The sequence below is a fragment of the Hippocampus comes genome, unplaced genomic scaffold (genome assembly GCF_001891065.2).
Source record: "Hippocampus comes isolate QL1 unplaced genomic scaffold, H_comes_QL1_v1.1 scaffold135, whole genome shotgun sequence".
Taxonomy (NCBI): Eukaryota; Metazoa; Chordata; class Actinopteri; order Syngnathiformes; family Syngnathidae; genus Hippocampus; species Hippocampus comes.
The window spans coordinates 2990792-3008567 of record NW_017805583.1 but is presented as its reverse complement, the minus strand read 5'-3'; the positions used below and the strand labels follow the sequence as shown (position 1 = coordinate 3008567).

The window sequence follows — 17776 nt, the reverse complement described above, 5'->3', positions numbered from 1 at the left end:
GTTGCATATGATGCGCATCATTTTCTTCGTGAAATTAAAGACTGCTCATCAATTAACTGTCTGCTCTTCATTTTAAAATCGAACAATTCACCAGAATACAAATTGTTGCACTGCTGTGACAATGTTGCTGTATTCTTATATATCGTAGATGATTGAATACATCACTGATTTTTGATTTTTTTTTTTTTTTTTTTTTTTACATCTCACACTGAACACTAACACTCACAGGACATACAGCCCCTGTATGTTTTTAAATACATGTATACAATGTGTAAATTTCTTTCATAAATATAAAGTATAATAACACCTGTATGTATAGGGGTAAGTAACAGCTGTCTTACAAACGTTTCATAAAATGTATGAAGCTTTATTTACAACAAAAGTTTATAAATACAGCTGAAAACGAAAAAGCATGAAAAGCAGAGCAAGTCTGACAAAAACCTGTCTGGATGATGAAAGAAAGAGTATCTGTATCAAAGGGTCCCAAATGTACCTGTGACTTTCTCGATCATCATATTGTATAGAATAAAATGCCAAATAAAGTCTCAATGTGCAATACACGGTGCTGTAAATTCATAATTTTGACATCATAGCAGACATCAACCTGAGGCTGTCAGAGCACAGAGCGATACTTACAAGCAAACATGAACCAAACAGCACAAACATTCTCTGGATAAATAAAGACCCGAACGCGAAGGGCGAGCCTCACGTGGTCACCGCGACAACACACTATCTCCTCGCAGAACCGCGACCTGCACAACAACAACACAAGACAAAGAACTGACTGTGAATAACTACATAAAATAACATTGACAGCAAAGTCCTTGTCACAATAGGTACAACTAACACAAACTACAGTATATATGATCACAATCGAGGGTCTTTACAAAAGAAGCAGACGACTCTCTAACAGTGTCAATCCAAAGTGTCTTTTATTTTAAATAAGCATCTACTTTTAGTGAACGATTATGTATTCAAAATTAAGAGTGTTTTCCAACTTTTATTGAGCTAAGGCACAGTTTTTTTCATGTGATGCATCATTGTAGGGAAATTAACCATAACTGCTGCATAACTGCTCTTAAATTTGAGTTGGTATATATTAAACAAAGTTCCAAGCTTACTTGAGGCATGTGGAAAAAGCTCTTCGGGCATTGCGGTGCAGGAAGTGGATGGGGAAGCCTTTAAAGGTGTGCCCGTCTGGGACAGCCCTCCTGATTGCATCCTGAAATTCCTCATTTCCACATGAGACCCCAGTGCAGCGCTCCATCTCATAGGCTGACAAGGCCGAGGACAGCAGGTAGGACATGTGGTCGTCCCAGACCGTTGTCAGGTTCAAGTCCTGGAGGAGAAAGATGATGCATAACCACACTAGGCACAACATCGGCTCATCTGAGATTGGGTAATAATAACTTCAATGTGTAAGTAACATTTGATATGTGAGAACAAATCTCCAACATGGGATGTGTGGCTTTTGGGGAGTTTTAATTTGCAACATCGTGTGGAGAACCGAGCTGTAAAAATGAGTTGAAACTTCTACATGCAAAGTGGAATCTATTGGTCCACCGTAGCACTGAGTCGTACCTTCCTGTGCTCGGAGATCAAGTACCTCATCTCCAGCTCCAGCTGATTGCTGACAGCAGCGGCATCGAGAGATGATGAGCTGAGTGGAGGAAGAGGGGGCAGCGAGGTGGTCGAGCAAGAGTCACACACTGACTTCAGAGCCTCTTCACTCATTGCTTTCCACCGTGATTGATTCTGGAAGGAGGGAAATGATGCATTTCTTGCAAGTGAAACTCGAAATGCCAAATTAAAAGCCATTTTGCTACCTCCAAGGATAACTTGATATTCACAATACATGCCCCCGTCAAAAAAAAAAAAAAAAAAAAAAAAAAAAAAAAAAGGATTTTCAAGAAACACCTACTGCTTTACCTGGAGGTCAAAGACACAAAGCTCCACAGCGTCAGAGGGCTGACAGTTGGCCAGAAAGCTCTGGTGGTTGAAGACGCAACCCACAGTGCGGTAGGGGTATGAGGGTTTAGGCTGGGGGGCCAAAGGTGGGGCATCGGGGTCTATGGCTTGATGAAGGTATCTGGCCAGACAGACATTTGTAACAAGAAACATGCTCAGTTTTGTTGAAAACATACGAACAGACTGATTGACACAAGTAAACACAGAAGATGGTGCAACTTTCAAAAAAAAAAAATCACGATAAACACGCGCTTGTGGATATTTTCATTCATCCGGGTCACTTCTTTCTCAGGGCACCGAATCGATCGAAACTGGGCTGCTCTGTTCATCTTCGAAGACGTTTTGCCTCTCATCCGAGAATCCCAGAACAGAGTGTTCCAGTTGCAATCGATTCAATGCCCTGAGAAAGATAAAACTAGAAACACAAAATGACATTTATGACGCATAGTGGAGAGGCCTTGGAAGCAGGACTATTATGCAGAGTTATTGCATTAATATCTGCACTTTAATCCTCCCCTCTTTCATCTATAACTGCTTCAAACAACAAAGAGTATGCAGAAAAGGGGTTAAGATTGAATGACTGTCTGTGTCTTATGTGTCGTGTTGTATTATTTGTTATTATGTTATTATGACTTCAAGATGGCGCCGCGAGAGTGGCTGCCTTTACAGCAGCTCCAATACTTTTTGTTCTTCTACTTTCTTCCTTTCATAACTTTGCTGCTGTAAATTGGGAATTTCTCCATTGTGAGACGAATAAAGGTTTTCTTATTCTTTTTATTCTGAGTAGAAACCAACCTGTGTGCAGTCAGGCTCTCCCAGAAAGTGATACTTCCATCAGTACCTCGGGTCAGGACCCAGGTGTGGGGTATCCCCTTAGCTTTGGTGCCCACACACACATAAGCGTCAAGGCCAAAGCCCAGCAGGAGGCTGCACAACAGGGTAGAGTGGTCCTCGCAGTCCCCCTGTGGGTGACACAGATGAGTTGAAAATGCATTCTTTCCATTCTCGTAGTCTTTTGACATCAATCTGAGGATGATTCCGCCATTAAGGTCCTAACAAAGGATTGTCTTTGGGCTGTCAAAATTAAGGAATTAATTTTGGAGATTAATGAAAAATAATAATAATAAGGCCTCCACAGGTCATCACCAATCAACCCTGCTAGAGTGTGTTGCTTGTGGGCAAGACTAAACCTGTAAGAAAGACGTTTTGATCTTTTTTTTTTTCGATGAGACTGTAAGATATACAGTACCTGTAAAACGGAGTCAGTTTTGATCGTTTTGTTTAGTTTTGTTTTACAGGAGGATTGTAATCAAGGCTCAAACAAAGTTATTGGAAGAGTTTTTGAATTGAAATATACTTTCTCTTTTGTGATTTTACATTTATTCCAAGATTTTACTCAAGTAAATGCAGTACGTTTTCATCGAAAATAGTCGATGGAGAAAAATGCGATGAATCCTGTGGTTAAAAGGACACTCCTCAATTAATTTCAATATAGTTCTATAGCACCAAGGTGCTACAAGATGGCACCAAAAAACACTCAATGCAGTGTTGGGGGCAAAGTGGCCTTCTTTCCCCCGCGTGTTCGTTGAATTTTGGACGAGGAGGATGTTGGTTATCCAAATACAGGCTGCAGTCGATGAACAATATCCTTCGAAGGGTTTATTTGCAGAATATTATACCCGCGGTTTACAGATAACGGCTGCGTTGGTTACAAGTGCAAAGAAGGAAGGGATTCACCATATATTTATATCATCAAAAGGGCGGTACCGAAACACAAGGTGTGACATCAGAACTTTCGTTTCTCGTAAACCGTTTCTTAGCTTGTATCAACTGGTGCATTCCTATGTCTGTGCTTCTCTACAAGGGCTCCAGTCGGGAGTGTTCCAATTTTATGTGATGATTGCTTCAAGGACGCCAAGTTACGCTGCGGGCATGGGAAAGCTATACAGCATGACTAAATATGGGCAGAATACACACTTCAACAGTCAGTGAGTTATTCAGCGCATGACAACGGTTTTGGTTCCACAGAAATTCCATGAAGAGGCGAATTCACAACTGCTGCGCCATGGATATGTGGGGGTTTCACTGTATCAATTTGTTGTTTGATTTTCACAATTGAAGCGTTAAATGTCCGCCTGCTGCATTTCAGTGTGTTCAATATGCCCGGTGGCAGTGCCAGCAAGCAATTGTATTTATCCTGGAACGTGTTTTTTTCCTGCAAAGAGGTGTGACGAGAGCTGACTGCTACTGCAGTATGCCGGCTGGTGCGCACGACAACTCAGAATGATAGATGTTCCCCAGTAGTGCTAATATGGACGGCAACATCCGAACAGTTTGGGGAGAGATGAGGCTAAATTAATTTTGCTTGGAATGAAAGTCATAAATCATAGCTGACAAGCGCCACTTTGTGAGAGCTGTGTTGTGTCTGTCTTGCCAGGCCCAAACAGCAGAGCAGCGGGAAACATTTATCCTGTGGTGGTCTCGGGGAAAAGCCGCAAGAAAATGGATAACTGCACAAAATCTTCCTCTCGGAAATGCTATCATCAATACAATTTACGAGACTACAATCGTTGATGAAATAAAGAAAAAAAAAAAAAAAGATTTTATCATTTTATTCCTGGTGTGTGACATAATTCGGTACTCTTGAGCAATACTTCATTATTTTATGCACTGGCGTCTAGTATTTGGCAATTATTTGTTCCATGAGAGGGAATAGATTAATTATATATGATAAGCTTTTTTTTTTTTGGACAGAACTGTATGCAGTGCAGTTGTACACCAATATGAAACCGTTTAAAATCAATTCCATCTTGTCAGTGTCAATCAGTCACTTGCTGTACACTTCCTAGCAAAGACGTATCTTTGCAAATAGGTTTTTAAAGGATTTGGCGTTAAATATCAACAGATTGTACAAATAAAAGAAATGTTCCATCCATCCATGATCTGAACCGCTTTATCCTCACGAGGGTCGCGGTTGATCGCTTGATTTCATTTTTACTGAAACAATAAACGTCAACATTACCTTTCCTCGACACAGGAAAGCCAATAATGTGCACCACTGCTCATGCTTCTCTCCTCCTCCCACCATTGGGGCCTTCTCATGTGCCAGGAGGCTAACAAAGCGGGCCGCCCGCCGAGGACTCTCGAGCAGCCGGCCGGCCCGGAGGATATGCACATAGGAGCACACCGGTCTGTTGATGCCATTTTCATCCTGCAGATTACACAGAATCCCAGCCAAGCAGTGACACAATCTCCCTGCAAATGTTACCAAATGTTTTTAAAATTCTTCAAGTGTAAACATGATCAAACCTGTGCAAAGATTTTGACCATTTTGGACTGGTTTGATGTCCGGATCTCAAGAAACTCCCTCCACCACTGTTTGGCATAAACCAGGAAGATTCTCTCCTTTTCCGCTGTCCTCTGCCTTTCTAGTGATTGCTGAATAACAAACATAAGATATCATCGATTTGCTCACACAGACTTACAGTAACGATATCTGTATTGAGAGATCATTAAACACATGAACACCTGAATAGGAAAAATGCAGAATTGAAATCAGTGTCGGGGCAATTTACCTGTGTGCTGATGATGTCAGCACTCAGTGTGTCTGTGAGAGGAGGGTAGAGCTCAAGACTGATTGTCAAAACACCAGCCGGCAACTTGCTTTCACTTCCTGGTGACACAACACAACTTCGGCAATTTACATAAGGCCAAAAGATATATTTTTACAGTGGTTATAGTTTGCAGTGGCAATGAAATGTACGACATCGTACTGAGGGTTGATTACAATGCGAAGCTGACAAAATTTGTTTCCAAATATTCTAGAAAAAAAAAAGCAAAGTCTAATTTGAAAATAAAAAATGATGGATTCATGACTAAACTGTCAGGTTTACTTAGATTAAATGCAAGCCATTTTCAGACCCTTCTTTACCCTTCCACGTGAAAAAATATTTAAAAATACATAAAAGACACACCTGGGATTCAATGATGGGATTTTTAAAAAACGTGAAAAAAAAAACCCTCATCCCTGGCACTAGTTAAACACTAAAAAGAACATACCGCATATTTCTGTTGCATGTGCCTGTAACTCAGGAGGATAATTAGTTGGGTTTCCCACCAACACCGAGGCTAGCGCTCTCCTAACTAGCCTTGTACTATATGAAGCATGCTCAGGTGAGAGATAAAAATCTTCTAAGACAACCCAAACAGTCCAGTCGTAATCGATTCAATGTCCTGTGAATATTAGCCTGATGCTTGAAAATACTTTTAAAAGAAAAAAAAAAAAACAAAACATAAGACCAATTGTTCCCTCACCCACTCCCATCAGTTCCACAGCCAAGCATGTCTTCCCACTAGGTGAACTAAGGACTGTCCTCCAGTCCAGGAAGTAGGATGAGACCAGAGCTGTCTCACCGGCGGTGTCAGTCTTGATCAGCACTAAGTGAACTGGATCACATATGGACAACATATTGGTCGCATCTGCCATCTTGCCTCCTTCTCCTGCAGAACCAAAAGAAATGTTGTCACTCTTACAGCAATCATTGGAGGATCTGAAGTCCTATCTAGAACATGGTGGACCCCAACGTGTAATAACGGCACGGTTGCAGTCATCATTTGCATTTCTATCTACCTGTGCCATCTATGTGGATTTGGAAGAGGAAGCCCTCCTGCAGGTCAGGGTCACAGGCACAGGGCACTGGCTTTGAGTGAAACCTCTGATTTCGGAAGTGCAGGAATAACTTGAACGTGGAGCACACCTGACCAGGTAAAGGTTCTGGCTCCTGCAGATGCTCCAAGAAGGCCTTACCACCAAGCACTTGCAAATACAGGTGACGTCTGGATGGGTCGATATTGGCTACAATGTCAAAAAAATAGCTTCAGTGTTTAATACGTAATCAGCTATGTCACCAATTTTCACTTATTTGCTAATATTTTGTACTTTTTGTCGGCCGAATGTTTTCTTCGTTTGTCAAGTGAGGGATGGATTTTGGAGGCGATCCGGTTTCCATATGTGTAGGCGCTACCTAGCGAAGCAAAATGTGAGAAAATAAAATGAAAATGTAGACATTTAAGTGTAATGACACCGTCTCTCAACAGTAAATTCATAGAATAAAAAGACAAAACAGATATTACAGAAATAATGTGGAGCCACCTGCGGAAAGTGTAGGTCCTTCATCACGTCGTCGATGATGCCTCTGCGCTGCAATGCATGGAGGAAGTCTGCCTCAGATAACATTTGATGAGCTGTACCTTGTTCATCCCTCAAAGTCTCAGACAACACCTCTCGGATCTTCCCGTGAATATCCATCTAACAGAAAAGTAAAAAGGTCATGTTGCATATTCGCTTCAACAGTAAAATTCACAAACCACTGTCACCGTAAATATGGACTTCTACAAAAATACAATTGTGAAATTATTGAACATGACTAATATCCAAAACTATGTGGGGCAGATTACACATCGCATGCAGTAATTTATTACAGTGTGTCTAGCGCAGGGGTCACCAATGTGGTGCCTGAAGCCACCAGGCAGTCCCCAAAGACCACATAAGTAGCCCTCAAGCGCCTTCTAACAATTACTCATCACCTGTCAAAGTCATCATTTTAGCACTGGCAGAGATTTGTAAAAATAAAGTGTGACATACTGATATTTATCTCCTAATTATTAGGACAAACCATTAGCATGATCATTGTGCTCACAAAAAAATAATATAATTGTTAAGAATAACATATAATAATAACATGTGACTAAAACTAATTTGAGCAAATTTCAGAAGTATGTTTCAAACAGGTAGCACTTCACACTCATCAGCAGCCAGAAGTATCTCTCAGTTTCAAAAAGAATGCGCATGTTTCGTTGTTTTTCTTGTTTGGGATTCATTATAATTTCGGAACGATACCCATCCGAGTAGATGCTGATGGGACTAGCCGAAAAGTGTCTGACATTACTTTAACTCTAAATAGTGTAGTAGACTTTGCACAATCACTTGACGCAACCCATTTGGTAAAATATTAAATAGAGGGCTCTTAATTATTTGCTTTTGAAGACGCGGTTTTGAAACTTCTACACAGTTTTTGTGTGAGTTAAAGCTAAATTGCGCAGACGCACAGCGCTTGTCATTTCAAGTGTCCATAACGAGTAGTTATGGTCTTCACCTTCATCAGATGGTTGTGTATAATTTGCTTCAGCTCGGAGACCTTCTCCGGACGAAAAGCCATTACAACAGCTGGGCTCCGGGCAACTATAAATTCGTTAACGGCGGTCCAATTGTGAGTAAAAAGCGCTTGACAACGATTGGAATCGATATAAACAACACGCACAACTGTTCCGTCTGCAGCGGCAAGCAAGCGGGAAAAGGTCTTTGCATATGCCTGATGACGCCCAGCCAGGCAGTTAATGTTTTACATTTTTTTTAAACGTGAACATGAAGCCAACAACAAATGCATGTTAATGGACTGTTGTTCAAAATATCTTTAATGTAAATGTATTAAAAACAACAAATTATTCGAGGTACGGGTATGTTGTCTGTTACGTCTTAGTCTGCGACGTTAGTTTAAAAAAGACCCTGAAGAGGCAGCTAAGAATCATAGATGTATTTGTACACACCGCATTGACCGTGTAATCCAAATTCGACGCCATCGCCATTTTGAATGTGGCAAAGTGGACTCCACTTCGTGTAACAATGGAGGAAGATACTTTCATTCCGTTGATGCTTGATGTACCAACCGTTTTACAGTCAAAGCCAAATTTTAGATCGAACTAAAACTCGCTTCTGATTATATTAGGCCATAATTGTAACAACATTTTGCAAACAGAATCTCCTGATGTTGTTTATATGATGCCCCACTCATATTCCATCAGTACTGTGGGTTAGTTGTTTTCTGCTTAGTTAACTGAAATCATCCAATTTGTTTAACAAAGATGAAGGGGGGAAATTGTCAAAAGAGAAGGCCTTTTTTCTGCATGTCTGTCTCCATTGATAGTTACTAGTCAAATGGACATACAAGTAAATCAGTGAACATCAAAACGTTTATCAGAATTCAATACTTTAAATCTAAATGGTAGAAAACCCACTTGTCATCGAGATGAGTACAGATTTTATATCAATACTTAAATATTTATTGTCAAAGTGACCGTGTGTCATACTTTGTGCAAAGGTACCTGTAACACTTGGGAAAACAATAGACTTGGTGCTTATCGAATCTAAACATTTAGGTTGAAAACATTTGTAATCATCAGATTAAAAGTCGAAAGTAGATGGTTTCTGTTTCCCAAATATGAGCACTAAATATTTATTGTCTGATGAGTTTACCAGTGATATATCCGGGACATGAGTGAGGCTCTGACATCAGCAACATTTACAAATTTATGACATGACATGATATTTCTGCCATTAATTTAGCATGTGCACATTCAAAAGGTCACAGCATCGTATCATTTTAAATTGAAATAATAATCTAGCGATTAAAACTTTCTTTATGCTCTTTTTTTAATTTTTTTGTTTAAAAGTCCCCCTCGCTTCTGTTTTTTTTTGTTACCCTGTATTAATAATTTTGCAATACCTGTACAGTATATGGGTGTAGATACCAGACTGTTCATCGGATGATTTCAAGTAAAATTGTGGAGAGAGGTAAATAAAATACCAGAAGATGGCAGTACTGCGCTCATTTATGCTTGTGGGCCTCCAATATTATTAGAAAAAGAAATCGACTTTTGTTGACGGATGTTGAGTCTATGTAGTAGTCAAGGCTAGGATTTTGTTTGTTTGTTTTTCATTTTACAATCAGATTTATTGATATGTTTACGGACGAAGCACAAGTGTCAGTGAGTATCCAGTCATCCTGGAGAAAATCTCAGCAGTCGTCGCAGGAGTCGGTACGTTTAAGCAACGCCGTTGGATTTGAGTACATAAAGAAGTCATGATTTGTATGCACAGTCAAGCACCAGTTATCATTGAAAGTGGATGGGCACGGACGTCATAGTGAGAGATGCCAACACACAGTGTGTATCAAAACAAAGAAATATACTTTGTAAGGACGACATTTCACCCAAACAACTCCGTTATTTGGTGTTATTGGTGTGCAATCGAAGGAAAACCAAAACAATATGTCCCATTGGAAATAATCTGAATCCTATTAATCTGTTCGAGATACTCATACATTCTAATTTGTAAAAATAGAGAATAATTGTAGTTTAACATGCAGAAAATTATATGAAGTAATTTAAATCGCAACATGATTAAACATCACTTTTACCTTTTGTTGAAAGTAACATGGACATTATGGCAATGTAGATAATCTCTGTGCACCCTGTATTGGTAAAAAGTTTATAAGCAGTGAATGTCGTAGTTCAGTAAGTGATTGGCCGTATCCCCATAGTTCAAAAGCTGCTTTTCACCACTGTCGTCGCCCCTCCATTTTATCATGTCCTCGGAAGCATGAAACATCACATGGAAGTCTCCTGGTGACGCACGAAAGACAGTAAAGAGGGTGAGGTGAAGAGGATATTGTTCAGAAAAGGAACCTGCCAATTTCTGTACTTTCCTATGCATTCTTTGTTGAATGTTATGCTGTTCCTCATTTTCTTCATAAGTGGACTGGCACGTGGAGCTTTCCTTTGCTCGCGGTGGCTTGTTAAACAGTGGTACTGAATAAAAAAGCACAAGAATTTTCAAAATGCTTCAGACGATCGCGCTGGGTGACGCTCAGTTTCACTCACTCATAAGAGCAATTGCTGCCCTTCGTCAGACAACAATGTCAGACCGTACCCAATTCAGATGACCTTAATAGAAATGCAGACAGAGGCACTAGAGACACATGAAGAGCATGACTTATTAGTCAACAAAAGACCGGAACATAGCTAATATGTGCATGATGCAATGTAGCAGGATGACACATTCACAAGCTCGAAAAGAAAATGCTTAATAAAGTAGTGCATGTGCATGAAATGCTTTGTGTGAACACTCAATTTCAGAAAGTGAGGGGTTGAGTCACTCGGGCAGACAGAGAAGTTTGGTATCAATCATTTTCAAACCAACGGAAACGTAAGTGGATGTACAAACACCAGGACAAAATTCCATTTGTCTTGACTCACCCTCACCTGCTGCAAATCCTTCCTAGCGTGATCCCTCTGCCTCGCCAGTTTAAGCAACTTCTTTTTGCCTTCCACTTGGACATCTAAATAAATGAAACAAAATCTTCAGTGTTTTATTAACTCAAATCAAACAAAACTATCCGGGCCAGAGTCATCAGATGTCACACCATCGTAACGCTCATTAAAGGACAAACAAAAGGAAACTCGTTGAATGTGTCTACCAGCCAGCCATCTAGCCATTCTCCATACTTCTACAAAGCATTTCTTTCGTTTTCTCCCTGTGTGTGCTTGTGTGGGTGCTCGTGTGTATGTACACGTCTCAGAGAGGCTGCCAGACCAGAGCCATTCACAGTACTGAAACAGGAGTACAGACTCGTTCCAGCGTCGCCAGCAGTACTCAAACAGAACTCCAAGATCATGTAACGACACAGTTCCTCCAAGACCCCCACAATATGCTCCATTTGCCCGGCTTGAACGACTTCCTACGTCAAATTGAGGCCCCGGTTATCCGTGAGTTGGTCAGAAATGCCAAGAGTCATGCTTTTGATGGCTTTCAGGTGAACTGGGAAGAACACAATCAAATGGTAAGCAATAAACTGATGAATCATCAAATATAAAACACATCAATATTTGACTTTGCCTTTATTGCTTGCTTCTGGCATTTTGATAGGTTGTGTGCCTTCACCAACTTCAACATCCCAGGGCCCTAGAGCAAGATCTTCATGTCACGAGCGTGTCCTGGAGTTGTACTGGTGCAGTCATAGCCTGTGCTTATGGCCGGTATGTTGCTTCCCATTATATTATTAGGAATCACTCAAAGCTCGACGTCCCCTACTGTTCTGCGAAACACAAACCTGTTTGGACAAGCTCTCCTGCAGTGAGTGAGCTTCTATCAAGCATGTCTAATTCACTCGCTGAGGAAGGCAATTTGCCTGTGTGATTGGCAGGATGGCAGAAGGCGATTGGAGCAATGATAAGTCATATATTTGCACATGGAACATAGATCATGGAGGTCTGAACCCCAAACAAGCTGATTTGGTCATCGATGTTCCGACTCCAGTGACAGCTCTGTGTTGTCACCCCAAGCACCCCGCTCTCATGACAGGTATACGACCCGGACTGTTCTTCTTTGCGACATGTTACATTATCATGATTTGACAGACGTGTCATTCGATTGTCTGTACTTATGTGGCTGCAGGTGGTTTATACAGTGGGGAAGTGATCATCTGGGACACCAGTCAGTCAACAGATCCAGTAGTGGCCCAAACTGGCATGTCTGCAGATAGCCACAGAGAGCCCGTTTGTCAGGTGAGAGAGACCACAGGACTTGCAAACTGACTTGTGATGTTACCTTTTTGTAGCGTGATAAAGTGGTGGAAAGCGGAAGTGGCGGAACATGTACGTTTCATTAAACGTTACAATAATCAATTCCTATGAGGTTCCATTTTTACCAGTTTATTCATGCACACACTACAGTGAAGTCAAGCCCCGGTTTTCATGGGGGGCAATGTGCCAGACCCATCAGCCATGGGTGAAAAGCCGCAATATAGAAAGATCAGATAAAAACCTTTGGAATGCTGTCGTTTCAACCTTCCCATATTTAAACTTATTAAAGTACACCTAAAGTTATTGAAACACACTTTTTAAAGCATTTCTTTGCACCTGTTCTCCGTCTCACGCTGTCAACAAATGGGGAGACTATCGTACAGCTTCACTTTGAAGATCCGAATAGAAGATTCTCAGGTTTGCACTGTTAATTCCAAATTAACTCATTCACTCCCAAAGACGTTTTTAAACGTCTTGTCAGACTTGGTCCAGAATTGGCTGGTACTGAATGAGTTTTAAGAGGTACAACGTGCTTGTATCAAGCGTTTATTTTTTACTATCTGTTGCAGTTTACTATGAAACTGACACATGAAGCAAAAGACAATTTAACGGTCTATAGTTCAACACCAAACAGCTGAACTAAACCATATCATTTTGCTGAATGAAAGTCCACTAGATTAATGCGATATGCCAGATAGAAGTAAAGGTAATTCTAAATCTTTGAACAACTGCCACATTGACACACACGGAGCAGCAACACATACAAAAAAAGTCCATACAAATTACTCGCAGGCATACATTCTCTGCTCCACAAGTTTTAAATATTACTGCTGCTTAGTAGGTGAACTTGTCTGCCTTATCTTCTTGCCCGTAATTACCCTCTATCTTCATCCAGCAGACATCAGTGCTCCACTGGAGATGCACAACTCCTAATTTTGACCTGCCTGTACCCAGTACTATAAAAATCCATTGAAAAAAAACATTTAAAAATCTACTATACAGCAGGGGTTCAATTTATTTCATTTTATTTTCCGAGAATTTTCCAATCCCACTATTGTGTAACTTTTAAGAACGTTCAACTGGTTGAATCGTTTTCTCTCGAAAAGGTTCTATTCGAAACTGTGGCATACATACAGTACTTTGCATGAGTCATGACTTTTGGCTATTGAACAAAGGGCTCAAACAAAACTATTGCACCGAGTACACAAGGCATCATTCACCCTGACTGGTCTGTCACATGGTTAATGGAAGGGAATGGAATGGCTGCTCACTATCAATGGACAACATACAATTTGATGTGCCTGAAATTAGCTTTGTTGCAAAGTTAGATGTAATGTATTCGTTTGGGCTTCATTGGAGTTTTTTTTATTTCTTATTGGCGCAATCTCATTAAAATGTGTGTAAAACTAGTCCAACTATGGTACTTTATTATTGCTGGATAGGAGAATGATAAGGACATCATAACATGGCTGTGTGTTCGTATGTACACGTTCCCATAGGTTACCTGGGTGCCCCTGCAGAATAAAGGAGATTTTGGTGTTCTGAGTGCATGCTCTGGAGGGAGGATTCTGCTATGGACAGTGAGCGCGGAGCAAGGAAAATGTGTCCTGAAAGTGGCCTTTGCCCTCGTGCAACAGCAAGTTCTTTCCAAGAGCACCAGCTTCAAGGTAAGGCTCACTGTTCCAAGGCAGATGAACACTTTTGACAGTTATTTCAAAGCAACTACCAAAAAGTTCATTGCCTGACAACGAGATACTACTTATAGTGAAACTCCTCTACAACGAAATCATGTTTGCAGCAAGAAATTTTTCACAACAGGGGGTTTTTCACTACAGTATAGCAAATTTGATCTCAAATATAAACACACACACACACACACACACACACACACACACACACACACACACACAAACGTATGTGTACTCTTTATTTTTATTCCAATAGTGCATAAGTATGAGCATACACTTATTTGACGCTTCATATAGTCAGTGTAGAAAGAAAAAAAGGGAAAGAAATTGCGTAATTTACGATCAGCATTCACTTTCACTTACATTAATTTCTTGGATAATGTCTTTTATTTTGTTTCCTCCGTCTTTCATTTTGATCACTTTTACCCTCTCTCCCAGCGTCAGAGCTCTTCTTGTCTTAGCTGCTTGACATCCAAAGGTCCGTTTTGTAGAAATTTTAGCAATGCAACTTTCTCGCTGCGTCTGAAACTAACAATAACAAATACTTCCTGGACTACTGCGCATGTGTAAACCAGTGTGGTGGTTGCTGTTGCCGTTTCTGAACGAATCAGTAGAGGTCGCTGTTGGATTAGACTTCATTGTAGTGAATCTCGTCGTGAGGCAAGAGCAGAGAAAAATATTTCGTATGACGCAACAGGTTTTTTTTTCGTTGTATGGGTGGCAGGAAAGTGGGAATGGTGCTAATGCATAAATATTTTTTCACACTGGGGGTATTTTCGCCCATGTAGGTTTCGTTGTAGAGGAGTTTCACTGTACTTCTTATTTCTTATATCATCCCCCATCCCCCTGCCCCCCCCAGTCCGATTTTGTCCTTAACGGGTCAATAGCAGTTCTTGTTTTTTAAATGGTCTGTTAAATAAACAGACATCATGTGTGTTGTATGGTATTGTAATTTATTTTTAGGGTCAAGGCACCAGCCCTGTGGGTGTCACCTCCTTGGATCTGTCTCCATGGGACCCAGACACATTTTTAGTAGGCTCCGAGGGTGGCCTACTACTGAGATGCTCCCTCTCCTCACAGACACCAGCAGCGGTCCCGTCTGAATGTCTCAGCGTGCCACTGAGAGCCCCAGCCGTCTTCTCTTTTCGGCCTGGCAGCGGCCCTGTCCACTCCATACACTGCTCACCTTTTCACAGGTACAGGTTTAAGGTCGTATCAGTGACTAAATCAATATCTAAATATAACCGATGACTCATGTGTGACCGATGTGTTTTCTTTAGGAACCTGTTTTTGAGTGCAGGAACTGATGGTCTGGCTCACCTCCATTCTCTGCTGCAGACCAACCCACTGCGCTCAATACGAGTGTCAGACACTTATGTTTTTAAAGTGCAGTGGTCTCCAACCAGGCCGCTGCTTTTTGCTGCAGCCACTGGACAAGGTACAGTATCAAAAGTATTGGAAATCTCACGGTGTTCATTAATAATTTGTTTTAAATAAAAGGCTCCTCTTATGCAGTAGGTTAACACACACACACACACACACACACACACACACAAACATTCACACAACCATATACATTTACAGCACATCACTCCTATAGGCTATTTCGAGTCTTCAATTAACCAATTCTAAGTGGACTGATGTACCAGTGATACTGTACCTGATTGCACGATATTGATGAGTATAACTTAAATCTATTCATTACTTATTTCTTCAATGTGCAGTGCAGTGGGCCTTCGATTCCCTTTCAGAATGAATATTTTCTATCTCATTTTATAAAATACTCCCTCACATGATGGCCATGGATTGCAGATGACATTTTTTAAAATCTGCACATTCAAAATTGTTTTTTTAATTTTTTTAAAGAAATTCATTAAACAGCACTGAGAGTTTAGCGGAGCAAAATTTTACATTCAAAATTTCTAATTCAGAGGAATTTTACCCGAAGTGAGTCTAGTCATTGTCAGCGTTCTGAAATTCCTTCTTATGTTTGCTGAGAAAAGGATGAAAAGATTACTTGGCCAAGCGCGTACTCATTTGTGTTACGTCCTCTTAAGGCACTCTTTTTTTCCACCAGGTGAGGTGCAAATATTCGATCTGAGTCGCAGGTCCCTGAGACCAGCAGCCACGATTGACCCAGGAGGCGTTGGCCACGCCGCAACCTGTTTGGCCTTCAACTGTCAAAACCCCGGCCTCCTTGCAGTGGGAAAAACCGATGGAACAGTTGGTGTTTGGAAGCTCAGCACTGATTTAACGGAACAGATCCCCACAGAGAGCCATCTCCTGGAGCAAATAGCCAATCAAGTAGCAGAATGACACTGTGGGATGGATGGAGACGACTGCAATTGTAGTGACGGTTGCTGTTTCGGCCATCTGTCATATGGAACCGGAGTTATGTTTCAAAAGGCAAGTCAAAAGCTAATGGAATGAATATTGTTTGATGGTGTTTTACACAAGTATAGACTTATCACAGTCATCGGAGCTGGACCCAAAGAACTGCTCGTCTCTTAATGAAGACGTAATAAGGACGTCATTGTCGTTTCTGATCATGGGTTTGCAAAAATTTTGATCATCACAGGTTTATGAACATCGGGATTGATTTGGGGCCAACAAAAACTGCAGCAAATGTCCTAGAGAGAAAGAGGGATATTCCTACCTTTACTCACATTTTCCTCCATTTTTCATTTCAAATTTAATTCAATGTGATATTATATTTAAAAGTAAATGTAATTTATGATGATTGGCTGGCAACCAGTTCAGGGTGTACCCCACCTACTGCCCGAAGACAGCTGTGACAGGATCCTGCACGGCCCACGGCCCTTGTAAAGCGGATCGCAAAATGGATGGATGGATAAAATGAAACTGTTTTGGACTTGAATCTTTTTTTTTTTTTTTCCTTTTTCTCATTTTATTTTTTGTATTGTTTGCTGGGCTTGTTCGAATCTTGGTAGTTGCTATGATTGAACAGGATAAAATAGCAAAAAATTTGTCAAGTCAGATTCCTTACAGGTTCAAGGACGTTTATAAAACTGAATGTTTACAGTTTCATCTATGTGGTGGAATTGCAACACTGTAATGACATCACCTTATGTTATTAAAAGTGCAGCTAATTTGTGTGAATTGATTATTGTTTTTTTTTATTTATATAAATAACAATTCCCCCAGATCTCTTTGTTGTATTGTCGCCAGGAGGCATGATAACCATTGGGAATTTTGCCAGTTTTCGTATGGATATATATTTTTTTCCCTGAACAATTTACTAGGAAAAGTCCCCCCCGCAAGCACATCAGATAACAGCATATGAAACTATGGTGCTTAATCCGGGCCAGGACTTCAAGAAATGCTGAATCCCTTCCTGGAATCCAAGAGGAGAACATTGCCAGTCTGACAGGAGTTATTAAACTCATGCACTGAATGAAATTACGGCAACAGTACAGCAAATGCTAAGCAGAGAAGTTGAACGCTGTCATGAATACCGTAAAATCTCTTAAAAATAACAGATGCAATGCCAGGTTTTGGAAAAAAAGGATATTGTTTTATTAAGAAGTATTTCATGTTGTTTTGTTCAAACAACAAATGTCATTGTGGCTTGATGTGGTACCAAAATGAAAACATTGAATCTGGAAAGCAAAAACAAATGGAATGCCATGAATAAAAATGTTTATGGGTTCAATGAAAATTTGATAAATGCCACACAGTGA

The 17776-nt window shown here is 40.6% G+C and overlaps 2 protein-coding genes across 4 annotated transcripts; one reads left to right on the top strand and one right to left on the bottom strand.

The window, feature by feature from the left end:
• Positions 1–280: 280 nt before the first annotated feature.
• cep76 (centrosomal protein 76) lies at positions 281–8431 on the bottom strand. 2 transcript variants are annotated; one of them, XM_019880104.1, is made up of 13 exons: positions 8124–8428; positions 7121–7276; positions 6908–6992; positions 6599–6823; positions 6283–6468; positions 5544–5641; positions 5278–5406; positions 4991–5179; positions 2764–2930; positions 1930–2089; positions 1582–1755; positions 1122–1339; positions 281–752 (listed from the first exon to the last, which is right to left on the bottom strand). In XM_019880104.1, exons 1-13 carry the CDS (start codon positions 8184–8186, stop codon positions 614–616), a joined length of 1989 nt encoding a protein of 662 aa, XP_019735663.1. In that variant the 5' UTR covers positions 8187–8428; the 3' UTR covers positions 281–613. The 2 variants fall into 2 exon arrangements, with proteins under 2 accessions (XP_019735663.1, XP_019735664.1); XM_019880105.1 differs by lacking the exon at positions 281–752 and having other exon boundaries at positions 1242–1339; positions 1607–1755; positions 8124–8431.
• A 1224-nt stretch (positions 8432–9655) lies between these two features.
• On the top strand, positions 9656–16562 carry dync2i2 (dynein 2 intermediate chain 2). Of its 2 annotated transcripts, none has more exons than XM_019880052.1 (9): positions 9656–9843; positions 11385–11645; positions 11732–11841; positions 12009–12166; positions 12260–12369; positions 13887–14054; positions 15156–15271; positions 15356–15513; positions 16153–16562. In XM_019880052.1, exons 1-9 carry the CDS (start codon positions 9766–9768, stop codon positions 16389–16391), a joined length of 1398 nt encoding a protein of 465 aa, XP_019735611.1. In that variant the 5' UTR covers positions 9656–9765; the 3' UTR covers positions 16392–16562. The 2 variants fall into 2 exon arrangements, with proteins under 2 accessions (XP_019735611.1, XP_019735610.1); XM_019880051.1 differs by having other exon boundaries at positions 15039–15271.
• The last annotated feature ends 1214 nt before the right edge of the window (positions 16563–17776 follow it).